At 40.4% G+C, this 25,290-nt stretch overlaps 1 protein-coding gene across 33 annotated transcripts in view; it reads right to left on the bottom strand.

The window, feature by feature from the left end:
* EPB41L3 (erythrocyte membrane protein band 4.1 like 3) overlaps positions 1–25,290 on the bottom strand; it is a 141,469-nt gene that overhangs the window by 44,086 nt on the left and 72,093 nt on the right. For 31 of the 33 annotated variants that reach the window (XM_051772849.1, XM_051772767.1, XM_051772839.1 and 28 more), the window contains 2 exons: positions 20,640–20,860; positions 15,440–15,637 (listed from right to left, as the gene is read on the bottom strand). In XM_051772849.1, the coding sequence (XP_051628809.1) occupies positions 15,440–15,637; positions 20,640–20,849 (408 nt within the window). In that variant the 5' untranslated portion in view covers positions 20,850–20,860. The remainder of the gene's footprint in view (positions 1–15,439; positions 15,638–20,639; positions 20,861–25,290) is intronic. The other 2 variants (XM_051772874.1, XM_051772862.1) reach the window with 1 other exon arrangement.

Genomic DNA, 25,290 nt, shown 5'->3' with positions numbered 1-25,290 from the left:
TCTGGGAGCAAAAACTTTACGCTTTTCACAGTCTCATCCCTGCAGGTCTATAAAGGCCAGGGCTCTCTCGAAGCTGGAATGGGAATAAACAGCCTCCTGGTCAAGCTCCTAGTGAGAGGAGCCAGCAGCAGCAAACTTGGCAAGCCTGTGCCTGCCAGCAATTCCCACACACACACAAGGGAAAGGAGAAGCAGCCTCTCTTCTCACCAGCTTCTCTTTGGTTTTGGAACTGAACTTCTCCCTCCCTCCAAGACTGAAGGTCTCCCCTAGTTGTCTTCTCCAGAAACAGTTCATGCTCAAACCTTTCAACATCAGCTTCTTCAGCCCATATCCCTCCATTATACCACCAGAACAAGATAACAATGAGGAGCTCAAAAATTAAGTACTTCTGTCCTAGCTCTCTCTGGATAACAAGATTATTATAAAGTCAATTATTCTCACTGGCAAACATTTGAGTAAAATATTCAGTATTTCTTTATGCAGAAAAAAAAATATAAAAGTTTTCCTTTATTATGATTAAGCCCATAAGCTGTAACCTACTTATAATACACAAACATTATTCAAGTGAAAACATTCAAGCCTTTGTTACTGATACATTGTAACTCCAGCCATAAAATACGTACTGCATGTTAATCACAGAACCACAGATTGGCTGAAGCTGGTGGGCACCTCTGGGGATTGCCTAGTCCACCCGCCCTTCCACCTACAGCGGGTTGCTCAGGATTGTGTCCACTTGGATTTTGAATATCTCCATGGATGGAGACTTCCAGCCTGTGTGGGAAATCTGTGCCAGTGTTTGACCATGATATGATATTTACTATGATGGTAATTTTTTTTCTTCCATTTAAATGAAAATTATTATCTTTCACTTTGTGGCCCTTGCCTCTTGTCCTGGCAAATGGGTACCACTGAGCATACTTTGGCTCCGTCTTCTTTACTCCTCCCATCAGATATTGATAGACGTCGTTAAGATCCCCCCAGAGCCTTCTCTTCTCCAGGTAGAACAGTTCCAGCTCTCAGACTTTCCTCATGAAATAGATGCTCCAGGGCCTTCGTAATATCTGTGGCCCTTTGCTGGACTCTGTCCAATATGTTCATGTCTGCCTTGTACTGGGGAGTCCAGGTCCAGACTCAGCACTTCAGGAACTGAGCAGAGGGGAAGGATGATCTCCCTTGACCTTCTGGTAACATTGCCCAGGATGGCACTGGCCTTCTGTGCTGCCAGGGCACATTGTTGACTTTCTTCCACCTTTTTGCCCATCAGGACCCTCAGGTAATTAAAAAACCTGTATTGCAGCAACCAAGCTACCAAACCCGTATGTTCTTGTACTGTGACAAGCAAAGGGGAAAATTACGTAGAAAATGAGCAACCAACAACTTAATACAAAGATGTGACACCAACTTTCTTGTCATACAGGTACTAGTAAGACCCCAGGAAATTTCTTTGGTATTTAGTAAGATACAGGGACGAGATCAGAAAGATTTCAAATGTTATGTGCTGGATGGTGCTTCCCAGACTGGAAGCCAGTTGTGCCAGAGGAAAATTTATCAGGATTCAGAACTGGCACCTCCAAGGGACAAATTTTATTTCTGTGCAAGACTGTAGGCTTGGCTCCCCCATGCCAGCAGGCACCACCTCTCCAAAATGTCTCCTTTAAGCTGCTGTGGCCTGTCCTGAAACACAACCATTTGCAGTCTTCCTGCAGGGCACTTTGGCACCCACTGATGATGCAGCCTGAGCCTCTCTTCTGCTGCACCTCACCCTGAATGACCCACTTTCGCTTGCTGGGGTAACCTCCAACCTACAGGACCAGTTGTTTTTTCTAGCTTTATTCCAGCAAAGAGGTGTCCATGCTGAGGATCTGTCACACTTGAGCTTCTTCCAGACAGAACCTAACCCTCTGTCTGACAGATTTCTCCTTGGAGGGGCAATGCCATGCTAGGACCGGTAGCTCAGGAGGGCCAAAGAGTCTCTGTTCTCAGAAGGTTTCAAGGCCTTGCCACAGCTGGCCTGACCCAGCACCAGCCATTGCCCTGCTCACATCAGGGGCCTCCCCAGTCCCTCCAAACCGTGATACACGGTCATGACACTGGGATCCCTGTGCACCTCTGCAGATTACCTTCCTCTCACTGATAGGGATACAGGAGGAGTTGAAGAGCAGCAAACAGCCCTCTCTGCTTTTTAGAAATTAAACTATTGCAGTCTGCAAAGCGATGCATTTAGGGGTGGCTCTACTTTGGCATTTGATACTGCAGTTTCATGTGGGTGCAGAATGCGGAGCAAGAGCTGCCTGCAGCATGGAATCAATTACAAGAGATCACATTCAGACCAAATTTTGCAGTGCTAGGGAAAATCTGAAGAGAGAAGAGACTTCTGCAACCAAACAGCTACAACAGGATTAATTTTTGCCACCAATAACCATCATCTCCACTGCACAGTAACTTCAAAGTCAGGGCACCCTGATGGACTGAAACTCTACCTCCCTTTCTGATTCGTCAAGGAGTACAGCAAGACGAACAAGTATCACAGCTGTGGACCTGAATTTTAAATGGAGTTTGCACGTATCTTTCTGCGCGAATACATATGCAAAAATGACATTGCCGCTTTCCTCGGAAAAGCTGCCAAGCTGCCAGCGAGCAGTGTCACACTAGCACTAGCCTGGCATCAAACTCCATGCAATTACTGTAATAACTCTAGTTGGGCACAATTGCTGCAAGGAGGACAAACAGATCTGTATCATGAAATCCCAGTAGGAATAATTGGACTCGAACTGATGTTGAGGTTATCTGGTTCACATTCCTAATTAGCATTTGCACTTTCCAATGAATCTTAACAATGCACTGTATAAATGTATGGGCTGGCTCTAGCCTTGCATGCTGTAATGTATTTTGGCATGTGGTTGTACTAACCTCTTCTTTTTCCCCTGTTCTTTCTGGTAGGGAACCATTAGTTAATTTTTTTCATTTGCAATATGCCTGATAAAAAAGATACCAACTGTGCCCAGACCACTGATTTTATTTCATTTCACTGTTTCAATTTAAATTACTCTTTGCAATTTATTTTGGTTGACACTTTGGCTTTTACACTACATGGTCTGCACAGTAGTCTCCTCTGTGCAAACACAAGGAAAACACCTGCAAAAGTTAAAATGTATACAGCAACAAATAGCTAGAACATACAAGAAGTTTCTCCCTCCCCTGTTACAGCTTCTGCAATTCTTGCAACACAAACAAGTGAAAATGACTAAGTGGTTATACTTTGTTCTCACCGCAGTGAGATCTCTCTTCCCAAAGTTCCCCCAGCTGAGTCGCTGAGTTGCTGAATTCCAGCCTCCTGACAGCACATTTTCTCATTCTTTCCTTGTGAATTACCCAACTTACCCAAAAATATGCCTCATCCCAGAAAAAAAACCCCACTACTTCTGCAAATACTCATGACTTGCAAGCTAAAGTGACCAAACTTCCAAGATCACTTTTATATTGAGAAACCCCATTTCTGGGGGAGAGATCTTAACATCACATATATGTAATAAATTAATATGCATAGGCAAATATGTAAAATTTAATGCACTTAATATATGCATACAAACAGATGCAAATTTATAAGTGAATTCAGTGTGGTTCCAAATGCAGAGAAGTTCCTGGTCACATCACATTGCTTCCCCATCTATGGAGAGCCAATGAGAGATCCAAAACTCACACAAGCTGTTCTGGTAAGAAGCACATTTTAATCAATGAATGAAATAATAATCAACATACTATGAAATTTCACATGGTTTTTTTCTGAAAAGACTTTGAGTTGGTCAAGATATGAAGGAAATTCTAGAAGCTAATCATTGCACTTTTGGCCAGATAATGCTGAAAAAAAAAAAAAGGCAAATAGTTTTTTCTTTTTTTCCCAAGAAAGATAAATGGAAGAAGTAATTCAAAAGAAGTTTAACTTCATTTCACTTCTACACACTTTTAATTTGCATTTTCAAAGGATTTGCTCTTGTGCTGTTTACACTTCTCCACAATTTCTCTCCACAGGGAAAAGAAGGCGAAGAAGAAAGATGACAGAAGAGAAAAGAAACCCTGAATTCCTTCAAATCTATCATTTCTCAACTGAAGTCCCCAGCAGGAAGCTAAGTGAGGAGCATCCAGAAAGAAGAACAGGACAGAGAATCCTTCGTGGAGTCTTAACTGGCAGAAAAAGAGCAACTTTTCTGCTGGTTTAGTGAACTAAATCTTACATGTGTAATGTGCGTGATAAAAACTTTTGTAAGCATAATATGACAACAACTGGAATTTAGACATCTACATCCCCTGCTGTGCTTGCCGAAAATGGCAATGGCAGTTCCAGAACATCAACAACAGTTAATTCATCTGAAAGTTCAGAAATTCAGAAATTCATCAGAAAGTTCAGCATGTTGAGAGTGATGTTCTTGGCATCACACAAAACATTTTCAAGTAAGTAATTTCTGCTATGGAACAAAACCTTTGCTGAAGTCTATTGTACAACACTGTACACCAAAGACAGAAGTAAGATATATGGAGTGACAAAGCAAACAACAAATACCCAAAGAGAAAAAAGCTTAAAGATAAAAGAAATTACTAATCTCGTCTTTTTATTCCAACTATTTTACGTTTCCTACATAAAAAAAATGGGTTTGGCATATGGAAAGTATTATAAATCAAAGAATCACAGAATGGCTTGGGTTGGAAGGGACCTAAACGCTACTAGATCAGGTTGCTCAAAGTCCCATCCAACCTGTCCTTGAACATTTCCAGGGATGGGGTATCCACAATTTCTCTGTCCCAATGTCTCATCACCCTCGCAGTAAAGAATTTTCTCCTCGCATCTAACCTAAATCTTGCCTCTTTTAGTTTAAAACAGTTCCCCCTTGTCCTATCACTATCTGCCTGTGTAAAAATGTCTCTCTCCCTCCTTTCTGTAAGTCTCCTTTAACTACTGGAAGGCTGCAATGAGGTTTCCCTGGAACCTTCTCTTCTCCAGGCTGACCAACCCCAACTCTCTCAGTCCAGTCTTTATAGGAGAGGTGCTCCAGCTCTCTAGAGCATTTTTGTTACCCTCCGCTGGATGAGCAGGACACATAAATGTTCATAAATTAATATGCTCATAATATAACATGTAATCAATAATAATAAAGGTTCATAAATGAACATTTATAAGGACACATACATCCCTAGGATGGACAGAATGCTCTCATTCAATTCCAAAGCAGTTTGCCAGCATATGTAGGAGATACTGAACAAGATATTTCTGCCAGCCTTTCAGGTCACAAAAGAAAAAAAATATGCTCAATAAAAAGAAAAGGTTCAAAGTGAAACACACTCATTTTTTGGTCCTCAAAAAGAAGTACAGCTTAATGTTTTCCACAGTTCAGTGGTAAACTGTACTTAGAAATTACTCCAGTCACAGTTTCAAATACAATCGACTGAATAAACTATTTAGTCAAAAGTGGGGAAAAACTAAGAATGAAGCAATTTCAAAAAGATTTCATTGAATGAAAGCTGCACTAAAAAGACTTTTTTTCCCCAATGTGAATATATTTCATATAAGGAAATGCTTTTCCTGAAGGCTGCATGCCAGTACAACCTTTCCAAATGTCCTATTTCTTTATTAACTTTTTTATGTGTAAACCTGCATAGAATGTCATAATGACTAATATGTTCTAATAGTTTGAAATAAAAACTTCAATACTATTCTGCTTATCTCTGATTTTTTAATTTAGACCCTATCTTATATTGCTGTGCACATACAAATGAATGCCACGTAAGGAAACTTCCAGGAGACAAGGAGGTATTTTGACACACAGTGATGACTGATCACTTTCTTTTTTCCCCCATTATGGTAGTACTATAATTTATCAGCTTATTGATATTTATCTTAATATACCATATTGAAATGTATTACCATTCCTGAAAATAACCTTTTCTGACTCTTGCAAATGAAGTATTTAGATAAACAGATAAATATGTAACACTGTCCATGCTGCAGTTACATACCTGCAGCAAATGTCAATGACATTGTATAATATGACATAGTTTTTATCAGGGGCAACCTTCTTTAATGCCGTTTGAGCTTGCAATCCTAAACAGCTAGCACTAATCTAAAAAAACCCAGAGGACTGCTAAACCTCAGTAAGAAGATTGGTGACCTAGTCCCGATTCTGGCATCAAACCAAATTAGGGTTTTTGCCTTCTACATCAGCAGCAGAGATCACACCAGCACTGGCATCACATGAGCTCCTAGCATACCGACAAGTGCACCACACAGTTTGCGTCCTTGGGAAAAAAGTGGGCACTTCACTCACGGCAATGCAACTGCTTTGGGGGCACCTGAGAAAGAACAAACACTCTGGAACATGCTTTTATACATGGAAATGCAAAAGCCATGTCTGCCTGCGCGCAATGACTACAGAAATACCTGTCAAACACGATGATTATCAAATGCATCCCAAGTGCATCAACAGAATGCATACTGTATAAACTGAGATCTGGTAACAGCTTATGAGCACTACTCTCTGATAAATGAATACAAAAATAGTGGACACAATTTCTCAATCAGCAGTTCTGTTCTCAGCACTGATTAGTCTCACACATTTGCTAAATGATGACATAAAATAATAAACAGTATTCCACATTTCTAGAGGCTTTTCAACAGAGAAAGTAACCCCCTCACTCAGCTTTCTTAAGAACACAGATTGTTTGGGCTCGGATTTTAGCTAAATGTGCAGCTGATCCATTGGCTTAATGCCTCCTGATTGCCCTACCATCTTCCGCAAAACACTCTGCAGTAACTCAGATGGGTCTCCTGGGATTCAGTAAAGCAGCTGAAGCTTTTCCAGGGAGGTTATAAATATAAATATTTTCCTTATTCTACCTATACTTGAGCCAATTCAGCAAACGCTCATCTCTCCTTCTTAACTGCTAACTAACTGTGCACAAGCCTAGTAGTGTCACAGTGAGCAAGGGGAACCAATCACTACCTATAATATAAATAGTTCCTGGCAGACATTAACAACAACCAACCATAAACATTTTGTTTACTTTCAGTTGAAAAAAGCTCCACTGTCAACATAGTCCGATTTACAGAGTAATCTTGCCATATGAATTTTAAAGCCACAGAGCTCTCCCTGACCTACATTGCCAGGTTGAAGTGAAAAAAAAATACATTGCACAGAAACCACAGCAAAGAGAGATGCTCTTGAGGCAGGAGAGGCAGCAGGATGATGAACCTTTTAGATTTGAGGTACCTTCGTATTACACCATCAGTGCTGGGGTTGTGAAGAAAACTAACATAGCCTGTTCTCAAGCTACATCCAAGCTTTATCCACTTCAGATCAAAATCATTTCTGTCAGAGCAAGATAAACCATGAGAGATAGACCTTGCTGCCTATCAACACTTTGCTTTGCAAGCAGATATTTCCTCACCACCCAGTCCTGTCTCTGGTGTTTTGTTCACTGTATCAACAGACACGGGTAAAAAACATAAAAGCAGCCCAGTGAACACTGCATGGGGCTCAGCTGGGAAAAAAAATATCTCCCATATGAGGCATTAGGATTTTATATGACAAGCTAATATAGTTAGGGAATGATAATAAAGTGAGATTTACTTGGTTTTGGTCTCGAAACAGCAACTCTTATTGCTAACATGGGGACAGCACCTATAAATTGGAGCAACTAGCAACAGAGTTGATGATGTATTTAGACAGCTCAGTTGGGAGCTCGAGCAAGTAGCAGGCACTTCAGTGACACAGAAATGGGGCAGGAAACATGACAAAATGCACAAAAGCTTGGCAGGAGCATGACTGGGCAGTGACATGAAAATCAGCAACTTCTCTGTTGGATGGGCATGGGATAGATGGGGGAATGTACACATTTGTTCACAAACAGCAAGAAGCTTTAAAATCTGAGTATCCATTTGGGAAAGGGAAAAGGATAAGCAAAGCCCTTCATCCACTCTTTGTGATTTACTTTCCAGCAATGCTTAAAAAACATGTGTGGAGGTTGAGTGCTGGCTACACTCAGGAAGAAGCTGGAGGCAAGGACCACCCCAGGAAATAAGCCTGGAGAAGACAAACATGAAGGGAGTGACACAGTCTCACCCTGGTGAGGCCATCAGCAAGGACAATGACAAGGACAGGACCCCTGGAGCCACCAGACATCTATCTGTCTGGGATAAAGGGCAAGTGGAAGATCATCCTCTCCTAGGCTCTTGCAAACAGATTAACAAGCAATGAGCCTTGCAGTACCTCTGTTTGAGTGTGCATGACCAAACCAGTTTTTTTAACAACTTCACCAGATGGTAAACAAGCTCCTGTTGTCTGGCTTATGTCCAACTGGTGCCCCAGGGGAAGGGGACCAGAGGCAATATTTCAGTAGGAAGTTTTCAGCTAGCCATTTGTTCCCTAGAAAATGCAGCTTCAGGGTAGCTGAAACTATTTGTCAATGTAGGTGGACCCCTCTCAATAGTTTTCAACACTATGAAAAATAGCTGGCACCGCCAAAGTATCAAAATGAAGATTTTTACCTGCTAAGTCCTTCATTTCACAGTAGAAATCACTTTCAGAAACTATTAACAAAAGGCAAGAGATAAGAGGACTGGATGTAGAAAACAGATGTAGAGACGACTCGTACAACTTTTTTTATTTTTTGTTATTTTAAGCTTCTGGCATTTGATTGTGGTCATGTCCTCTGTTGTGCCAAAAGGTGGAATTTAAAGCCCAACCTGCTGTTCACTTGGTATGACATTTGGAGAAGTTACTTGGTTTTAATTCTTGGTTTCTCATTCAGTCTCTAAAATACTTGTCTATTAACTGGAGAAAATGCAAGAGACCACCACTTAGGTGTTTTGCTACCAAGATTACAAGAGACCTTCTCCCTGAATACCACACAGCCCAGATGTTTCCAGCTGTGAGAAGGTGTCAGGGAGCTGAGCCTCTCCTAGTGAGGAAGAAATGGTCCAGACCCACACCAATATCCTCCCTCAGCCTCAAGGTATTTCCAAAAGGCTTAGCTTAACCTGACGTGACTTGTTTTGATAAAGATTTCTTTAGCTTCAGTGAAATAGTAATAATAAACATCACTAAAAGAGAGTCCCAACATTTTTATTTTTGTTTCAATTACGAAGCTTAAGCAAAAAACCTTTCTCAGTTCAGCCTCACAGTTGATTATCATGAGTTGGATAACATTGGTGTCGATTTTCAGATTATTGTGCTTCTTGAATTGATGAGTATTTTAAGACATAAAAAGGTGCCTATGGTATTTGGAAAAAGAAAGCCAGAAGAATTGTACATTAACTTTATTCAGCTGAAACATATTCAGGCAATACTTAGACTCCTACTGACATGTGTCAGGTAACATAGATCTTAAGTGAATCCCTTGGCTAATCCAAGTCAGCCCTAATTAGAAGGTCTGGGGACAGAAAACATGCTGTGTAACGGCATTGATGCCTCTCAACCCAGTCACTTTTACTGAAGCACGTCCTGGGGAAGGAACAAAACCCAAAACAAAAGTCTTCATATTAAATTAAGTGAAATGTAAGCAACGAGTAGGTCAAAAGGAAAAGACTTACTAAAAAAATTCCCTCTTGCATTCAGTAATCAGTTTCACATGTAAAGCCGTTTGCAAGAGACTGTGTGGAATTCATTAAACAATTAAAATGTGCAGGGGGCAACTGAAACTGTATCCTTCAGAAATCAGAGTGCATCCTATTACAGAGGTTTCCTTCTTGACCTTAAAGCCTACCTCAAAATGGATGAGAAATTCAATGTTATTAACTCCCCATGCAAAAGCAGGTCCATGCTGAGACAGCTCCCACGGAAGGGTTAGCACGGACACTGTGCAAAGAGGAGGACCACGGGGCCATGCATTCCCCCACTGTCATACAGAAACACATGAGGATTTTTCCTCCAGAGGGAGTCTTGCAGGGCAGGAAAAGCAGCACACACAGCATTGAAGCCAGCAACAACTCCCTTTCATTTCAGGCAGTGCAGAAATAAGTCCTCTTGTTCTCAACTCTTCAAGCCTGTCCTATGACAGTTTTTAATAACTTATTTTTTAAAGAAGCATCCATGTACTCTCACTTTTTAACAGCAAAAAGAGAAATTCATGCAAAATGCGATATCTCAACCTATTAGAGAATCCATTTATTTCACCTCTGTTTTGCCTTCAAAAAGGAGTGCCAGCCCATACTTGCATAGGGCAGAAAGGGACCTGTTTACTCCAGTCGGCTTCTGTCCATGTTACAAATCCTGGTTTCAAATGTATGGAAACAAAACTGTTTGCCATTTCAACTCAAGTACGCTACTCTGATGTTACCTGAGGATGTGGGGAAACCCACTAAGAAAGTGGTGTCTCCATCATGGAGGACATGTCCCCCCCATCTGGGGACGAAGTGACCAGAGGTTCATCACAAAGGCATAGCAGCGGCTACAGCATGGGACACCCAACCACTGCCCAGATCCCAGTGGCAGTGTGACTGAGAAAATTTGAGGAAAAAAACCCAACAACCAAACATAAATAGTGTATTTTTGCCAGTCCCCTCCTACCTCAGCTGACCTCCACTCACCCAGACGTGGGGGTAGCAGTAATGCTTTGTGAGATGTAAGCTTTCCATGTGCTCTGCAGCTTATCAAAATCTTGCGTCAACTCACTGCTTGATGTAGGGCTGCAGAGATGCCACAGACAGGCTGCCATGGAAACATTTGTTTTAATTTACTGGTGGTCTGCACAATAAGAAAGTCTGAGCGGTACAGGAATGACGAAAGAGTATAAATTACCAATGGGCTCAGACAGCTGAGCCTACCAAAAAGAAATCTCATTATTTTACCATTCTACCATTTAGACAGATTATGTTATAGATTACTGATCTCACTTTGTGAATAATAACATGTACATGTTTAGAGCAGAAACAAATACAAATTCCAACTTGTTTTAGGAAGACACTTTAAATTAGGCTATGTGTAATGGAGAGCATAACAGCTGGTTCCACTTGCATCTTTTAATTAAAATGCAATAGTCTAGATAACAGAAAATTGAAATGGGGCAGAGTGGAACAAGGAGGGAAATAAATCCCAGAAAAAGCATAACTGTATCCCTACTTAAAGCTGATGAAACCCAGAAATAAGTTACTTTGCTTGGTTTTTTGTATCTTAGAAAAAACTTGAACTAGTCTGTTCATTGTCTTTTCTAAGGTTTTAGCAGTCTTTGATCTTGCTTTATCTTTGGTTCTTCAAACAAAAAAATGCAAAGCACAGGTCTAGCTTGCTTAACACAGAAGTCTTCAGCTAAATTTTTGCAGTGCACCTTTGACCACAGCTATGGTCTCTTTGACAGTCGACATTTCTGAGCCTGATGCTGGCTGAGAGAGGACAGTGAAGAGGCCAAGGAGAACCGCTTGCAGCAGGGGTGGACATTTAGGTGGATACCACCACTCAGTATTCCTCTGAGCAGACTGCGTCAACTCCTGTGACTGAGTGCTCCAGCTTGCTCACAACACTGGAGAAACACACAGCCACCCTGAGGCTGTTCTTCTTTAACAGAGTACTGGGGAAATGCCTGTGTACAGCAAATATCTCTTCTCCAGAAGCCAACAGCCTTCCCTGGGAAAGGGAGGCACCATTAGGTGGCCATCCCACCTCTAAAAGGAAACCCCTCTCTGAAATAAGGTTGCCACTACCATCTGAAGGTTTCTGGACAAGAACAGCAGAAAGGGTAGAGATGGCAGCACTGGTGTTTTATGGTTTTGGAGGAGGATGAATGAACAGGTTTGGGTTACCTACTTAACCTGGTTTTGGCTTGTAATGTCTTACTGCATGAAAGACTTTCTGGGTCAGGACAGATAGAGCACACAGGCAGTAACACTGCAGAGCCTCAAGGGAAGGATTTTACCTGGCATTTGCTTAAGATCCTTTCACTGAATGGATACCACATTAGACGAACCCCTGTTAACCTCAGCTTTTAAGTTAGTTCCTCTACATTTTCCCTTTAGATACATCTCATACAATATGAAAACTCCCAGTGTCACAAATGCAAAGCACTAAATGTGAGAGAGACTGAAAGATACAGCAGAAAGCAGCAAAGAGGCTCAGAATTAAATATGGAACAATAAAGAGGAGCTTCTGAAACAAAGGACACCAAGAAGATAATGGATTAACCAAACCTGCCTCAGAAGTGTTTCAATCTGAGAGTATGTGCCACGTCGGCTGCCAGGTCATTAACTGGATGAACACATAATTGACAAGCTGCAAGCTGCACTCTACTGGAGAGCAATAAGCTCCTTTAAATGACATTAATATTTAACATATATAAAAAGCATTTGTCATTTGCAAACCGCTCTGTAGAGTAACTGATGGATTCTATAATGATCCCCAACTCCCAGACTAGAGAATGCAGTTCTGGAGAGATAAATACCTGGCCTGCATCCAAACCAAGATTCACTGACAGAGCTATAATTCTAGCTCAAAATTAGGTTTCTAAGTTTCTGGTCCTTCTAGATTACATTGCTTTGCAGCCTTCAGTAGATAGAAGCACGATACGCACAGAGCTGAAAGACAGGAGCTGACAAAATAGGATGACATTTCTGACTCACATTCACCAACTGTCACATTCCTACCCTGGGTCACTGTCCACTCCAAAAGATGCAGCTGAGTGGGTTGAACACAAGGAATGGAAGTATTAAATATCTGATTGCCATGTGTTGTCTGCCCCTCTCACCTTTCTTTTAAAGAATTAATCTTGGTGAATTTACTGACCTCCATAACTTGTTGGGTGTCTCAGTATACTTCATATATCTATCTATATATAGAGAGAGAGATGTGCATGTATAGGGTTTTTTCCCCATTTAAGTTGATACAGTGAGTTCACTTGTAGGTGAGCCTTCAAATATGACAGCATTTTTCTGAAACATGACAGATGTATTTCTCGTGCTGCAGCACTGAGTTTCTGTGAAACAGCCACAGAATTTTGTTATTATCCAAAATTCTTGTAGGAGAACTTCACCTTCAGCCTCCTACATGATTTCCTGAGATGTCTGCTGAGACAGACCCTCAGTTTCTCTGCCCTACTAACTCCCTTTGTATATACTTTTTTCTCCTCAGGAGAAAAAGCACAGTGAAAGTCACAGAATTTCTCTTGGCTGGACTCAGTATCCTTTTGCTGTAGCTAAACTTTATGCACATGGAAAGTAGACTCCCCTGGGGATCTACAAAGTGTTCTGATGGGCTGAAGTGGGCTGCGCCAGAGAGGTACCTGCAGTTGCATCCTCCATACACACAACATACTGACAATACCACCTAGGAAGGATGCAAAGTCTGAATTGCCCATTTAAGGCAAGTAAATGCATAGGTCACTCCAGCTGCACTTGTTCCCTGAAATATTTGTTCCTTCTAACTAACTTCTGTTTCAACAGTCTGCTCATCATTATAGCCTTACAGCTTTGTCATTTGAGGATTCATCCTTTTAGGAGCTATATTCTCATCAATATTACATTCTGCCAAGGCAGCCTGATCATCTTAGAAGCAGATAAAATGATTACTGATGACAGTCAATACAACTTCAAAATATTTCAGCAATTTAAGTAGAAAAATGCATACAAAATTTATACTGGACATTATTCAAGAGTTATTCGGAACTTGCTGAGCAGAGAAATTTCACAAGCAATAAAACATGATGGCTTGCATATGCTAACATTTTGACACTTCAACTCCAACAGAGCTCAAGTTTAGTGGAAGAGTGCAACTTCCTATCAGAAATTATTATTCACATTTTTTGCATAAGTGGAAACCTGACATAACAAATCTCTCTTTCTGCACCATCTTAGATTCCAATAAAGCTCAGCCTGCTACAAGATCTCGATAGAAATCCTATTTGGTAAAATTCGCTTGATTATATTCCAAAAAGTGACTCACATTTTACAAACAAGTGGCAAGAGCTGAAACAAGTTTGACTCTTTACATCAAAGCCAGTATGAGTCATTCTTCCAGCTTAATGGCTCACATGCTATCCTTGAGAGACCAAACTGAGACTGCAGGTCAAGAAATGACCATTTAATAGTCACAAGGTATGTGGCCAAACAGTTAGTCCTAGACTGAAGGAAACAACAGAGGGCTCAACCAGTGAAATTAAGATATTCAACAGCATGGACTGCCAAGTTGTTGTAAGAGTAGTAAAATACCAGCTTCTGTTCGCAACTCACTCATACCATAGCAAAATGTGGCCCAAACTGCAAAGTCAGGGTTAAATAAAAACCAATAAGGCTTTTCCTCACATGTCATTTTCCAAAGCACTTAAAAGGAGAGCAGCTGACAGACATGAGGGCCAAGCACAACCTGATCGTAAAGATGTCGTGATTTGGCTCCCAGTCGGTACTTTTTCCTCCACGCTCTCTCCTTCTCCATGCTCCTTCGGAATCCCCTTTCAAGACTGAAGACTATTTAATCTCTGCCTTTATACTCTCCTGTTCTCCCCAGGTGACTTTTCTTTTCCATGGCACTCTGAGGTTACTCAAAGAAGGGTTGGCTTTGCCAAGCCCTCCAACACACATCCTTCCTCTACTATCCGCTGCTCAGCCAGGGATCAGCCCCTTCCTTGCATGCATGACCTCCTGATCTGAAGCAGGTTCAGGACAGGCTAGTCCACTGTCCAAAAATCATCTCGTTGACAACGAGTGAATGGAGAAATGGGTCAACTCTGAAATGCTGAATTTTGTCATGCTTACTCTGAGGCAATCAATGTGCTCATTTTCTGCTTTTCTGGGGCCTTCTGGAGTTCAAGGCAAGGTATCCTCTTAGCACGAGTCTGCCCCCTGGTACAGGCTGGATCCTAAGTAAGAGCGCATTTGTTCCAAAAGTAGGCTCCTGACAGAGTCTCAGCAGGGAAAGCAAGTTTCCTTACAGAAAAATCACAGCATCTTTCTGCCAGTAACATTCAGACACAGTTATGATTCACAGACATGGATAAGCACACAAAACTCTCCACTCCCACTGTTATTTGCTCCTGAAATTTCCCCCACTTACCCAGGACATCTCTCATGCCCTTACTCATCTCACAATAGTCAGAATTACTGCATGGACAATGACTCAATGTAAGTCTCAACTCAGCAGAGTACCGAGGAAAAGAAAAGCCCGATGGGATCAAAATCCTTCTTTGTTTATGGGCTTTGTTGCCCATAATTTGTTTTCTGCATTCTGATGTGGCATGTGCCAACAAAAAATTAATCCAAAGTCTCTGGCTGTTTCAGGGAGTGCTCAGAATGCCTTACCTAGCTCAAATCCGTGCACCTTCTTCAATGTCCAGAAAAAACAACGAAAGCATCTCTGAGCTTGGCACCGGCAAAATATCAGGACATTCATCCTTTTGCTTAAATTAGAAATATAATTTCCACTATTTACTGCTGGACAGTTGAAAAAAAAGAAGACAAAAAGCCATTTACCTCTACTTCACATGCATATTCCGATCCATCCAGGAGTGTCACTTTGCATTGCATATTTTTCGGTTTCTTGACAATCTTTAGAGGAGACTTGGAGAGTTTGCTAGATGAAGATTTTTGAGAAAGCTTGTCTTCCTCTAGCTGCTGATATTCCAGCTGTTTTGCACTTGTAGCTGCAAACTCTTGTTCTTTCTCTGTGACCTATAGAGAGAAATATATATACTTTTTGAAGTGAGATAAACCAATCATGCCATGCAGTACACTGTGCACCCTTCACCCAAGCATTTAATTGAGCCTTGTGTGGGGCCTGGACAAGAAAGCCCCTGATGTAGGACAATCTTTATTGGAAAGATTTCCCATGTTCCTCCCAGCTATTATTTTAAAGTCCCATACCTATTAAATCATATGATGCTTCCATGGTGCCATACGGAATAGAAAAATACCATCAGGTTTGCACTAATTTTGCTGTCAGTGAGAAATCAGTCCCTGAATGAGGGCATGGATGCCCCCCTAACAGTGTGAATTCACAAGGGGATGCTGACATGCCCGGGAGAGCAAAAGGCTACCCAAGCACCCGAGCAAAGGGTTAAACAAATAGGATGGAAGTGAGGGACCAAACAACTTTTATGTGCAGTCAGCTGACTAATGGATGATAAGTACAGAATGAGATGCTGAATTTTGCTCTCTGAAGATGCCCACTAAGTCCCTCTGGCTGACAAGAAAGGTGCTATTTGAAAGACAAATATACTGCAGGGGAAAAGGGCAAGAAGAAACAACCATGGTCACTTTTGTTTGGGTTTATCTGAGAGTAAGGCCATTTGAAGAGTTACCGTGATACAGTGCAGCACATGGTTCTCTCCATGGCACTAGATGAAAGCCAGAGCAGCTCTACAGCATTTCACCCTTTCTAGTAACAGCACTGTGCTGCAGTCATTACCCTTCTCATCAGTTATGTCCTGATAGATTCCAAACAAAACCTCAAAAGCAGTGCAGTAATACTTAAGCTAAAGTTTAAATAAAATAAAAAAGTCTTTCTGTTATCTCACACAAGGCAAAAAAAAACCCCACCCTGCTCTAGCTCTGAATTATTTCAGTAAAATAAGCAACAAGCATTACTGGAAATATATTATAAATTAACCCTCCAACTCTGTTTCCATTCATTGAATATAACAGACTTCATGAGAATGGAGCAAATCCATCTAAAGGCTTTAATCTGCATTGAGACCAGAACAACCTTGAATCATATAACCAGAAACAACAGTGTACTGCTAAATCACAGTGAACTGTCCCTGAGTGATTTCATAAAAACAAGCCACAAGCTTCCCCTCTGCCTTCAGGTGAATGAGGAGAAGGGGAATTTGGAGCTGGCTGGCTGTGATACCAAAGGTGCCAGCTCCAACCAAAGCCCCAGCAAATTACAAGGAGGTGAGGCAAGACCCCACGGTCCTACTTTCTCTGCAACAGAGGACATAGCAATGGTCTCCTGCACTTCCTGGGTGGGGAGGCTAGAAGAAAATGGAACTTAAAAGATAAAAAAGCAAGAGCTGGTTTCAAAATCCACCACATCTCCCAGGCCATGGATTTTCTTCCCCAGGAGCAGACCAGCTCCTGCCATCTCTTCTCCCATCTAGCTCCAGCACTAAAGGACTTTCTCCTTCCAGTACTTGGACATCAGCTTTGACATCTGGATGTCAAGGTCCTAACATACCTTGAAGACTGTCAGGAGATGGAGGCACAAAGTATGTCAGTGGATTAGCTGTTTGCTGAGCATTTAACACTCACAGCAGCTGTGACAAAGAGAGAGAGTCCCCCTGGGCTCACAGCAAGGCTCGAGGCCAGCTAACCTTCCACCACCTCCACAACCAGCTGGCAAGCGGTCCAGGCTGGTGCACTGAGATATAAAAAAGACTGAAGATACCTCCTCCTAGGGCCTCTGTGCAGAGCTGCACTGCTGCTGATGGGCAGAGGGACTCTGATGATTTCTGTACATTTTGTTAAAAGAAATCTGCTAGGGAAGCTGCATGTGCTTATATGTGGGTGCAGAAGTCATTCTGGGGATGAAAAAAAAAGCAGCACTGTCATACACAGTTGCTCGTGACATTTCTGATGTGAGAGTTAGTACTCCACTCCAACAACAAAAAAAAACACCAACGAAATACCCCAGATACATGGAACTAACTAATCTTTTACAAGAAAACAGAAAAGTTGCTTGAGAGAAAAGCCCACAACAACAAGGCTGCCCATCGCCCATTTAAACTTGAGAACTATATTTAGCCTGCAAGTAATTTCTGGGAATCCTAATGGACTAGTAGTTATTTTCCTTCATAAAGACACTTGGTAACTTAAGACTACAGCAGAGTTTTGTTTATTTATAAATATTTAAAAATATTACTGAGGTTATTTTGTTTGTTAAAGTTCCCTTTTTACATTAAGATCAGGGGAATGTGTCTAGGTTAAAATCATACAGAAGATTTTCTCTCATTTGTCTGGAAAAAAAAACATGCCAAGAACTATTAGAGAAGATTACCCCAAACTATGCTGACATGTTCAGGCATTGAGGTACTTTCAGACTGTATTAAGACCCTTCTTCCTAAAGAAACCTGACATTCTGGAATCTAGGAAAAAAAGATAGCCAGTGAAAAATCCATGCACACAGTGAATCATTTTGAACTCCACAAGTGTAGATGCATTTTCTTCTAAATTCTTCTCCAAGATACTTTTGTACCATATTTTTGCAGTATTTTTGGTGTCATCGACTAAATTCTAGTGCACCAGAAGTTGCTTCAGGGTTTGTATTTTTTGAGCACAACCTCTTTCATCTATGACACAGTATGTTCAAGCCCTTCTGAAGCTGCACCTCCTCTCAAAGGAAGCCTTTGGAGTCTCGGGATTCAGCAGTAATGATCTTGGCTACTTCACAGCGTCCCATTGGGATATGAAGTGATATTACCACACTTGCACAACACATTAATCCCACCTACTTATGGTAGTTGCTTGGAAATATTGATGCCCAACCCATGTGATACCACCTTCTCTTTTTCAAAGAGACAGGAAGGCAGGCATATAGCTAGGCTGCATTATTACACCTGATAGGAAGGACTTATTGCTCTAATAACTATTAATCTCAATATGGAAAGGTTCTTCCTCTTCATTAAAATGTTTAAGGGGTTTTTTTATGTGTATAAGGTGACAAAAGACACTTTCATGGATTGGTAACTTAAATCTTTCTTCCCAAGGTTCTCTCATATGAGCAAGAGCAAAAATCAATTTCCTCACTACAATTACAGACATCAAGAAAGAGAACAAGCAGCTTCAAATTTTGTTTTTTTTAATGACACCATTGCAAATAGCTTTGTCTCTTAGTGCTGCTTTTGAGTGGTTCTTTCCTGTGATACAGACACTTAAGCCACTGTGAAATGTACTGGGCCTACCATCGCTGTTGGATTTGGCAGTCTGCTTACAGCATGGACATTTGGATTCAATCTGGTAATCTCAACAGGAAGGTGTCGCATATCCCTTTCACTAACCCAGTTTTTCTATCAAGCCTTCTACAGACACCAGCTCACTGTGATCTCCTTTGGGAAAGAAAGGGATCACGCAGCACATGAGAGCATCTCAGGTCTGCAAACTCACACCTCTTAATATAAAAGATGGACAGTTTTGGTGTCTAATTTGGGGTGGTTTTTTGTGTGTGTGGTTATTTTGGGGTTGGATTTCTTTTGTGGTTTGGGGTTTTTTGGTTTATTTACTTTTTTAAGATGAAAAGAAACTTGAAGTGGAATGATTACTGAAAATGTCTGGAAAAATAAAATAATACTACTTATGCCTAGGACTGATAAAATTACACTTTAAATTAATGACCAGTTTATTCAACACCTTCCTCTTTTGGACAAGCAGCCCTGCTTCTTTCCCCCAAAATAATTACAGGCAATTTCTGATCTATTTCAGAGACCAAAATTGTCCCAACACATAATTGGTGGATGTGGGAGCAAGAACAGAGAGGTGTCTAGTGGGCAATGGAGTGAGGCTATCAAGGGTTATCAACAATAGAAATGGCTGGCGATTCAAAAAAAACCTCAGTTCTTCCAATGGCTGAACTTCAACAGCAATCAACAGCAGAAATCCTGCCCTGCTGTCTACTTCTTGAGGTGGAAGATTTTAGACACCTGTTTTTATTTGGTCCCAGAAACATTTGTTGTGCCAAGCATTTAGGTAACGCACGCCTACCAGAGTGAGATACAAAAATATTTTGTATCTGAAATTGCTCATACGCTCATTTTTTCCACACCAACACTAAGTTTGGGCTGTAGCTTTCTGAAAAAAAGCTTAAAACCCAAGACCACAGCCAGCCCCAGAGAGCTTCTAGAGGAGCACTCACACTGATTTTAAGTAACACCTTACACCTGCTTGCTTCACTAGCACTGTCTCTTCCAGTCAGGTAAAATAACAGAAGCCCACTTCAAACAGCCAGAAGTTTTTTAAAGGATGGAAGAGAGGAGGAGTGAGACTGGTTCTCCAAAGGTGAATGTGATCAGATGAGGGTCATAACCTTATGGAGCTAAGTGAAGTGATTTGCAGGTACCTCATTATTTGTGGGTCAGTTACCCATGAAGAACAATGTCTGTTAATCCTATTGACTGGAAATTATTAACGGGAAGAAGAAAGCAGCTTCCGCAAATTTAATAAGTGCTACAATAAACCAAATGGAAAAGCACGCGATAGCTCTTCTGAAACCTATTACATGAATAGTTCAAGTAATTATAATGCAGTTATTCCAGAACCATGAGAAACTTAAGGGACCACAGACTTCATGGCTCACACATTAGACAAGCAAGCATGAAATCAGTGTTCAGCAGGTGTCAAAAGAAATGAACTCTGAAAACATTTTCAGCTTCACAAAAACTGACACTGTGTGCTATCTAACACAAATGCAAGATCGAAGATGTTTCCTGCTTAGTTAATGAGACTAGCCTTATATTTAAGCACTGCAGGCAGAAATACCTGCCATGAACTTCAAAACATTCTGTGTGAGAACTATTATTCTTTAAATGCAAAAGGCCAGCCAGCCAAGATCTACAGCATCACATCAAACACCCTTCCATGCATCACTGAATATATATTTCCCCTCCTAACATACCAGACTTGTTATTTCCCAGGAGCAGTAAGCGGGTACACAGCTACTTGCATGCTCAGGCTCCCTTACCTGCTCCTTTTTCACTGGTGTGCTGTGTGCTGCCACAGCTGAGAACTGCTCGAGTGCGTTTTGAGGTTCTTCACTTGGCTGCTGTTGCTGCTGTTGCTGCTGCTGCTGGTCCTGCGGCTGGGTCTCTGCTGCCCCTTGCTGCGCAGGGCTCTCCTGCTGATCCTGCTCTTTATCCTTGGACTCGGAGTCCGATCCTGATTCTGTAGTCATGGTTGGTTATTCTGCAAAACAAGGTGAACAGACCCACTGAGTACACTCTCATAGCCGTGAATTTGTAAGCTAGGCTTACAAAATGAAGAAAGATCGGGCACAAAGTGTTAGTCTTAATATGCTTAGAATTTAAAGTGGCTATCACACTGATCCAACTGGCATCCCTAGGAAAGCTTCCCTGGTGTAAAAGACCAGGTCTAAATGCATCCATACTCTGAGGAAGAGTGTTTTTCCATAAAATCTTATTTTACACTGTAATACACTGACATTATAGGACTTCTGTTCCAATTAAATACAGAATACATAGTTCATAATTCATAGAGGGAGAGCAACATGATGAGAAAAACTTATGTGATTGAGGGCCTTAAATCCAACAAAATCCACTGCAGTTCTAAAGCATTTGGAAACTTTTGAAAAATTAAATCTTTTGTCCTTTACATTGAAACCAATATGGCTTGAGCTCCTCAACATCTGCACTCCCTTTGGGAAATGTACTCAAGTGCTTTTGATGTTTCCAGGCAACATATTATCTGTTGGACTCCATGATCTTAGAGGTCTTTTCCAACCTAAAGGATTCTGTGATTCTGCATGTGCTAGAACGTGCCAATTCTCCAACTACATACAAGCAAAACCAAACGTTATATCAAAACAAGGATTTGAAAAAGCAGGCTCTGCACCAGTTCAGTAAAGGGAGTGTGCTTTTACGTTTGTTACTCATATGTTCTCAGACCTCATGAACTTTGCTTGAGTATTTTGCTTTTAAGAAACAAACCAGTCTGCTGCAATCTATTTCTGTTCATCATCAGGACATGATTCCTTTAACCTGGTAACCATAGCTACTGTGTAATTATAGGTGGTTGCACAGAATATACATCTGCTAACTCATCTGCTAGGAATTCACTATCAACTCCCAGAATACACTACAATGTTTACTAGTAGAAGCAGGTTTATTTATAGATCACAAGAAAAATAAACTATTTTTTTAAAAATGTTTAATAAGCTAAATTGTTTGACAGAAAATGTTTTAAATTAGGCCAATTACTATTTCCAAACTCACTTACGTATTCTGCACTTTCAAGGCTAAGCTCTCTAGTGAACACAAGTCCCTGTAGAGCAAAGCAAGTAACAGCATTCAGCCTGGGCTCAGCTTTTGCCCTGCGTATGGGGATAGGAGTGCATGTTCCTACCCCATGCAAGCCAAAATAACACAAGAGAGAAGCAGAACTAGAAAGCATACATGGCAGATTTATGCTTCAGGCCACATTTTTGAAGTACTAAAGTGTGACACACTTGTTTAGGAACACATCATAAATTTCTACACTCAAACTGGCACAACTGTATAAAAAAAGCCCTTTTAAAATGTATTATTTAACAAATTGTCTTTAGCATCTACAAAAAGCAATAATTAGCTTGGGTCTTAAAATGTGACAGTCAGAAATGTGTTCACCTAATTGAACTTCAGCTGTCCATATCTGAGATGGTCACTTTAAATGTGGAGGAGAAAAACAGACGCTTCAGAGAGCGATTCATCTGACCTATTTTAGATTCCTGCTTTAAGCTGAGATAAATCACATATTAGTGCAACTTCGTCCAACTCACTACAAAGGAAGCCTAAACAAGTTCCTCCAATGTAGATCACACAAACCCATCCTCTACGTTCAATTCTCCTAAGCCACTCTTTTTTGTACGCTTTAAACATTAAATTCCAGAACAACATTATTCTCTCAGAGTTTTGGTTTACCCATCTGTCAATTCAACATGGAATAAACTATTTTTCATCTGATGCTGTTACAGTTGCCTTGAAAAGCACACAGGCCTCCATGAATGCCCCAAGTTTCCCCCAGCACCATGTTTTGTGCAAGCGTATGAAAATATGAAATGCAAATTAACCAAGTAATTATTTCAGTAAACTCAAACTACATATTTCATTTTCTTTTCCAGAAACTATGCATTAGGAAGTAGCCAAAACCTAACTTACAGCTACAAAAATCATTGATCAAACAACACTAAAGAGGACCTATGACCAATACAACGTGTAATGCATGAAAGTTGTAATATCAAGTTTTTATTTCCCCCCCTCTTGGTATGAATTAGAACGGTGTAAATAAAAAGTAGCTATCATGCTTGCTGTTCAGAAAGAGGTATTAAGGAGGTATAAGATATATATAAGAGGTATATATATAAGGATATAAGAGGTATATATATAAGGATATATATAAGAAGTATAGGATCGGACTGCCAGCCAATACAAATCAAAAGTCTGTCTTCCTTCAGATGCCATCATGGTGTCACTTGAAGCTCATTTTTGCACCCTGTGTAGCTTCTTTCCTAATGACCATTTGAATCCTAGCTGTTTGTAAGCATGGAAACACAGCCATTTAAATCAGCCCCATAAACCACAACTTCATGTAGCATGAGATAAAAACAAGTTTTACTTTTCCTGCCAGTTATAATTTTGAATCTCAGGGAAAAACAAACGTGGTTCTTATATTCTTCTGGGACATTCCCACATGAAACACAGCCTTACAATACTGAGTTACTCTCTAGGATTGGTTTTCTCTCCAGTTCCATGAGTCCCTGCTGGTTTAAGAGTGCTTTGTTAGAAAACTTTGTGCATTATCAAATCTTTTAGCATAAGAGATTCCCTGGATACAGTATTACTGTCATTAGTCAGACAGCAGATGGGTTCAATTAACCTAAGGTTACCCATTTCCAAATGTCTTTATTTCCCCATGCATACATGTTTAGTAACAAATACTGAGAACAAAACACTATTCATTTCATGCTGTTATGTTACAGGTGTAAATAGAAGCAAAGCAAACACATTGTGAATCCAATCTCTTACAAACCGCTCAGATGACTGTATTATTAAGATTTATCTCATTCCACCTAGTGCAGGTTGAAAATACCTAAATTGCAAGACAAAAAACAACATTCCTCTCTCAGTGCAAACCAATAGCTTGTTTTGCCTTCCTCAGCAAACAGCTGTTTATCCACATGAACTCTGACAGTATTTCATTTGTTATAAGTAGCAAAACAGTCCTCCTAGTAAGAGGTAATTTCACTCACTAGAAGAAATAACAGTAATCTTAAGAAATTCACCAACATAAATATTACTCTACCTTTGTATGCAGCAAACCTGACAGAATAGCTAGTAGGGCCTAAACATTTATCAAACATGTAGCTGGATGAGAATTTCTTATTCCTATTTGATTAGTTTATTTACTGTACCTAGCTATGTACCAGAACCACGACTTCTACTGTGAGAACGAAATCACTGAAGTTCCTTAAAAACCTTTTCTGTTGCCACCACAGCCTTCATATCAAATTCCCCTTTCCAGCACACAGAAAACAAAATAATGAAAAGAAACTGGGAGCACTACCTTACACAAATGAGGTAATACTATGCAAGCCAGATGTGGTCTTGGATAGCCAAGTTTTGGCTTACAGTTCAGTGTTCAAAGATTCAAAAAAGATTAGCTGAGTCCAAACTCAACGCAGATGATGCTAATATTGGATAGTCTGAGGCTAGGGTAAATTTGGCTACAGAATTCAATCAGAATGAAAATCAAGTCTTTTGATTAAAAGTGGGGGAGAGGGGGAATGGCTCAAAATTAGCTTATTTAATCCACTACTAAAAAATTAAGTTAAAAATGTATGTACTTCCAGCAAAGTTTTAAAATATAAGTGTTTGAGTGCTGCAGATGAACAGATAAGAGAGTATAAATATTAATTTACTGTCAAGGTATTAAACCAACTTCAAAAAAACCCATGACATTTAAAAATAATTTTATTAGGTTAAATTACAGAAAACAAATATTTTCCTACCCGTACACTATGCAAATTCATTACATAAGATTACAAAACCTGTAAACCACTTGCACAAAAAACCCTACATCCTAAAACCTTATGGCACACCTAGACCTAGTTACCTTCAGCCACCAACCTATTACTGCTCGGAAGATTACCATTTCCATTACCAATTACTTACTATGGACTTTAAGCTCATAATTTCCTCTTCTCCACAAGGGAACCAAAACCATGTTGTCTTCTGTGTCACCTGGTCCCCTCCAGTAAGTGACAGTCCCAATCTACTGTATACATTCATCCATTCAAAAACTTATTTGACACCCTACCTCCCGTTCTCAAAGCACAGACCTTCTGGGTTGCATCCACAGAGCAAAAAAATTCACAGATAATTGACAGCAGATTCCACAGTTTAATTAACCTAGCAGTCACTAATAAACTTTTATTTATATATAAATACATGCTAGTGAAAATACATGCTATATTAAGCAAACAGAAATCACATTAGAAAAGAAATTGCGAATTAATTCTGAATAAATTGTGATGTAATGAGAAAACAAAATTGAACCAAGTATAATTAAATGAACTATACATAGTCACTAACTATTTCCTGTAATGCACAGATTAATGATTT

This window comes from Manacus candei, unplaced genomic scaffold (assembly GCF_025592945.1).
Source record: "Manacus candei isolate 608988 ecotype Guabito, Panama unplaced genomic scaffold, ASM2559294v1 h1tg000008l, whole genome shotgun sequence".
Taxonomy (NCBI): Eukaryota; Metazoa; Chordata; class Aves; order Passeriformes; family Pipridae; genus Manacus; species Manacus candei.
This window is presented reverse-complemented; position numbering and strand designations above follow the sequence as displayed.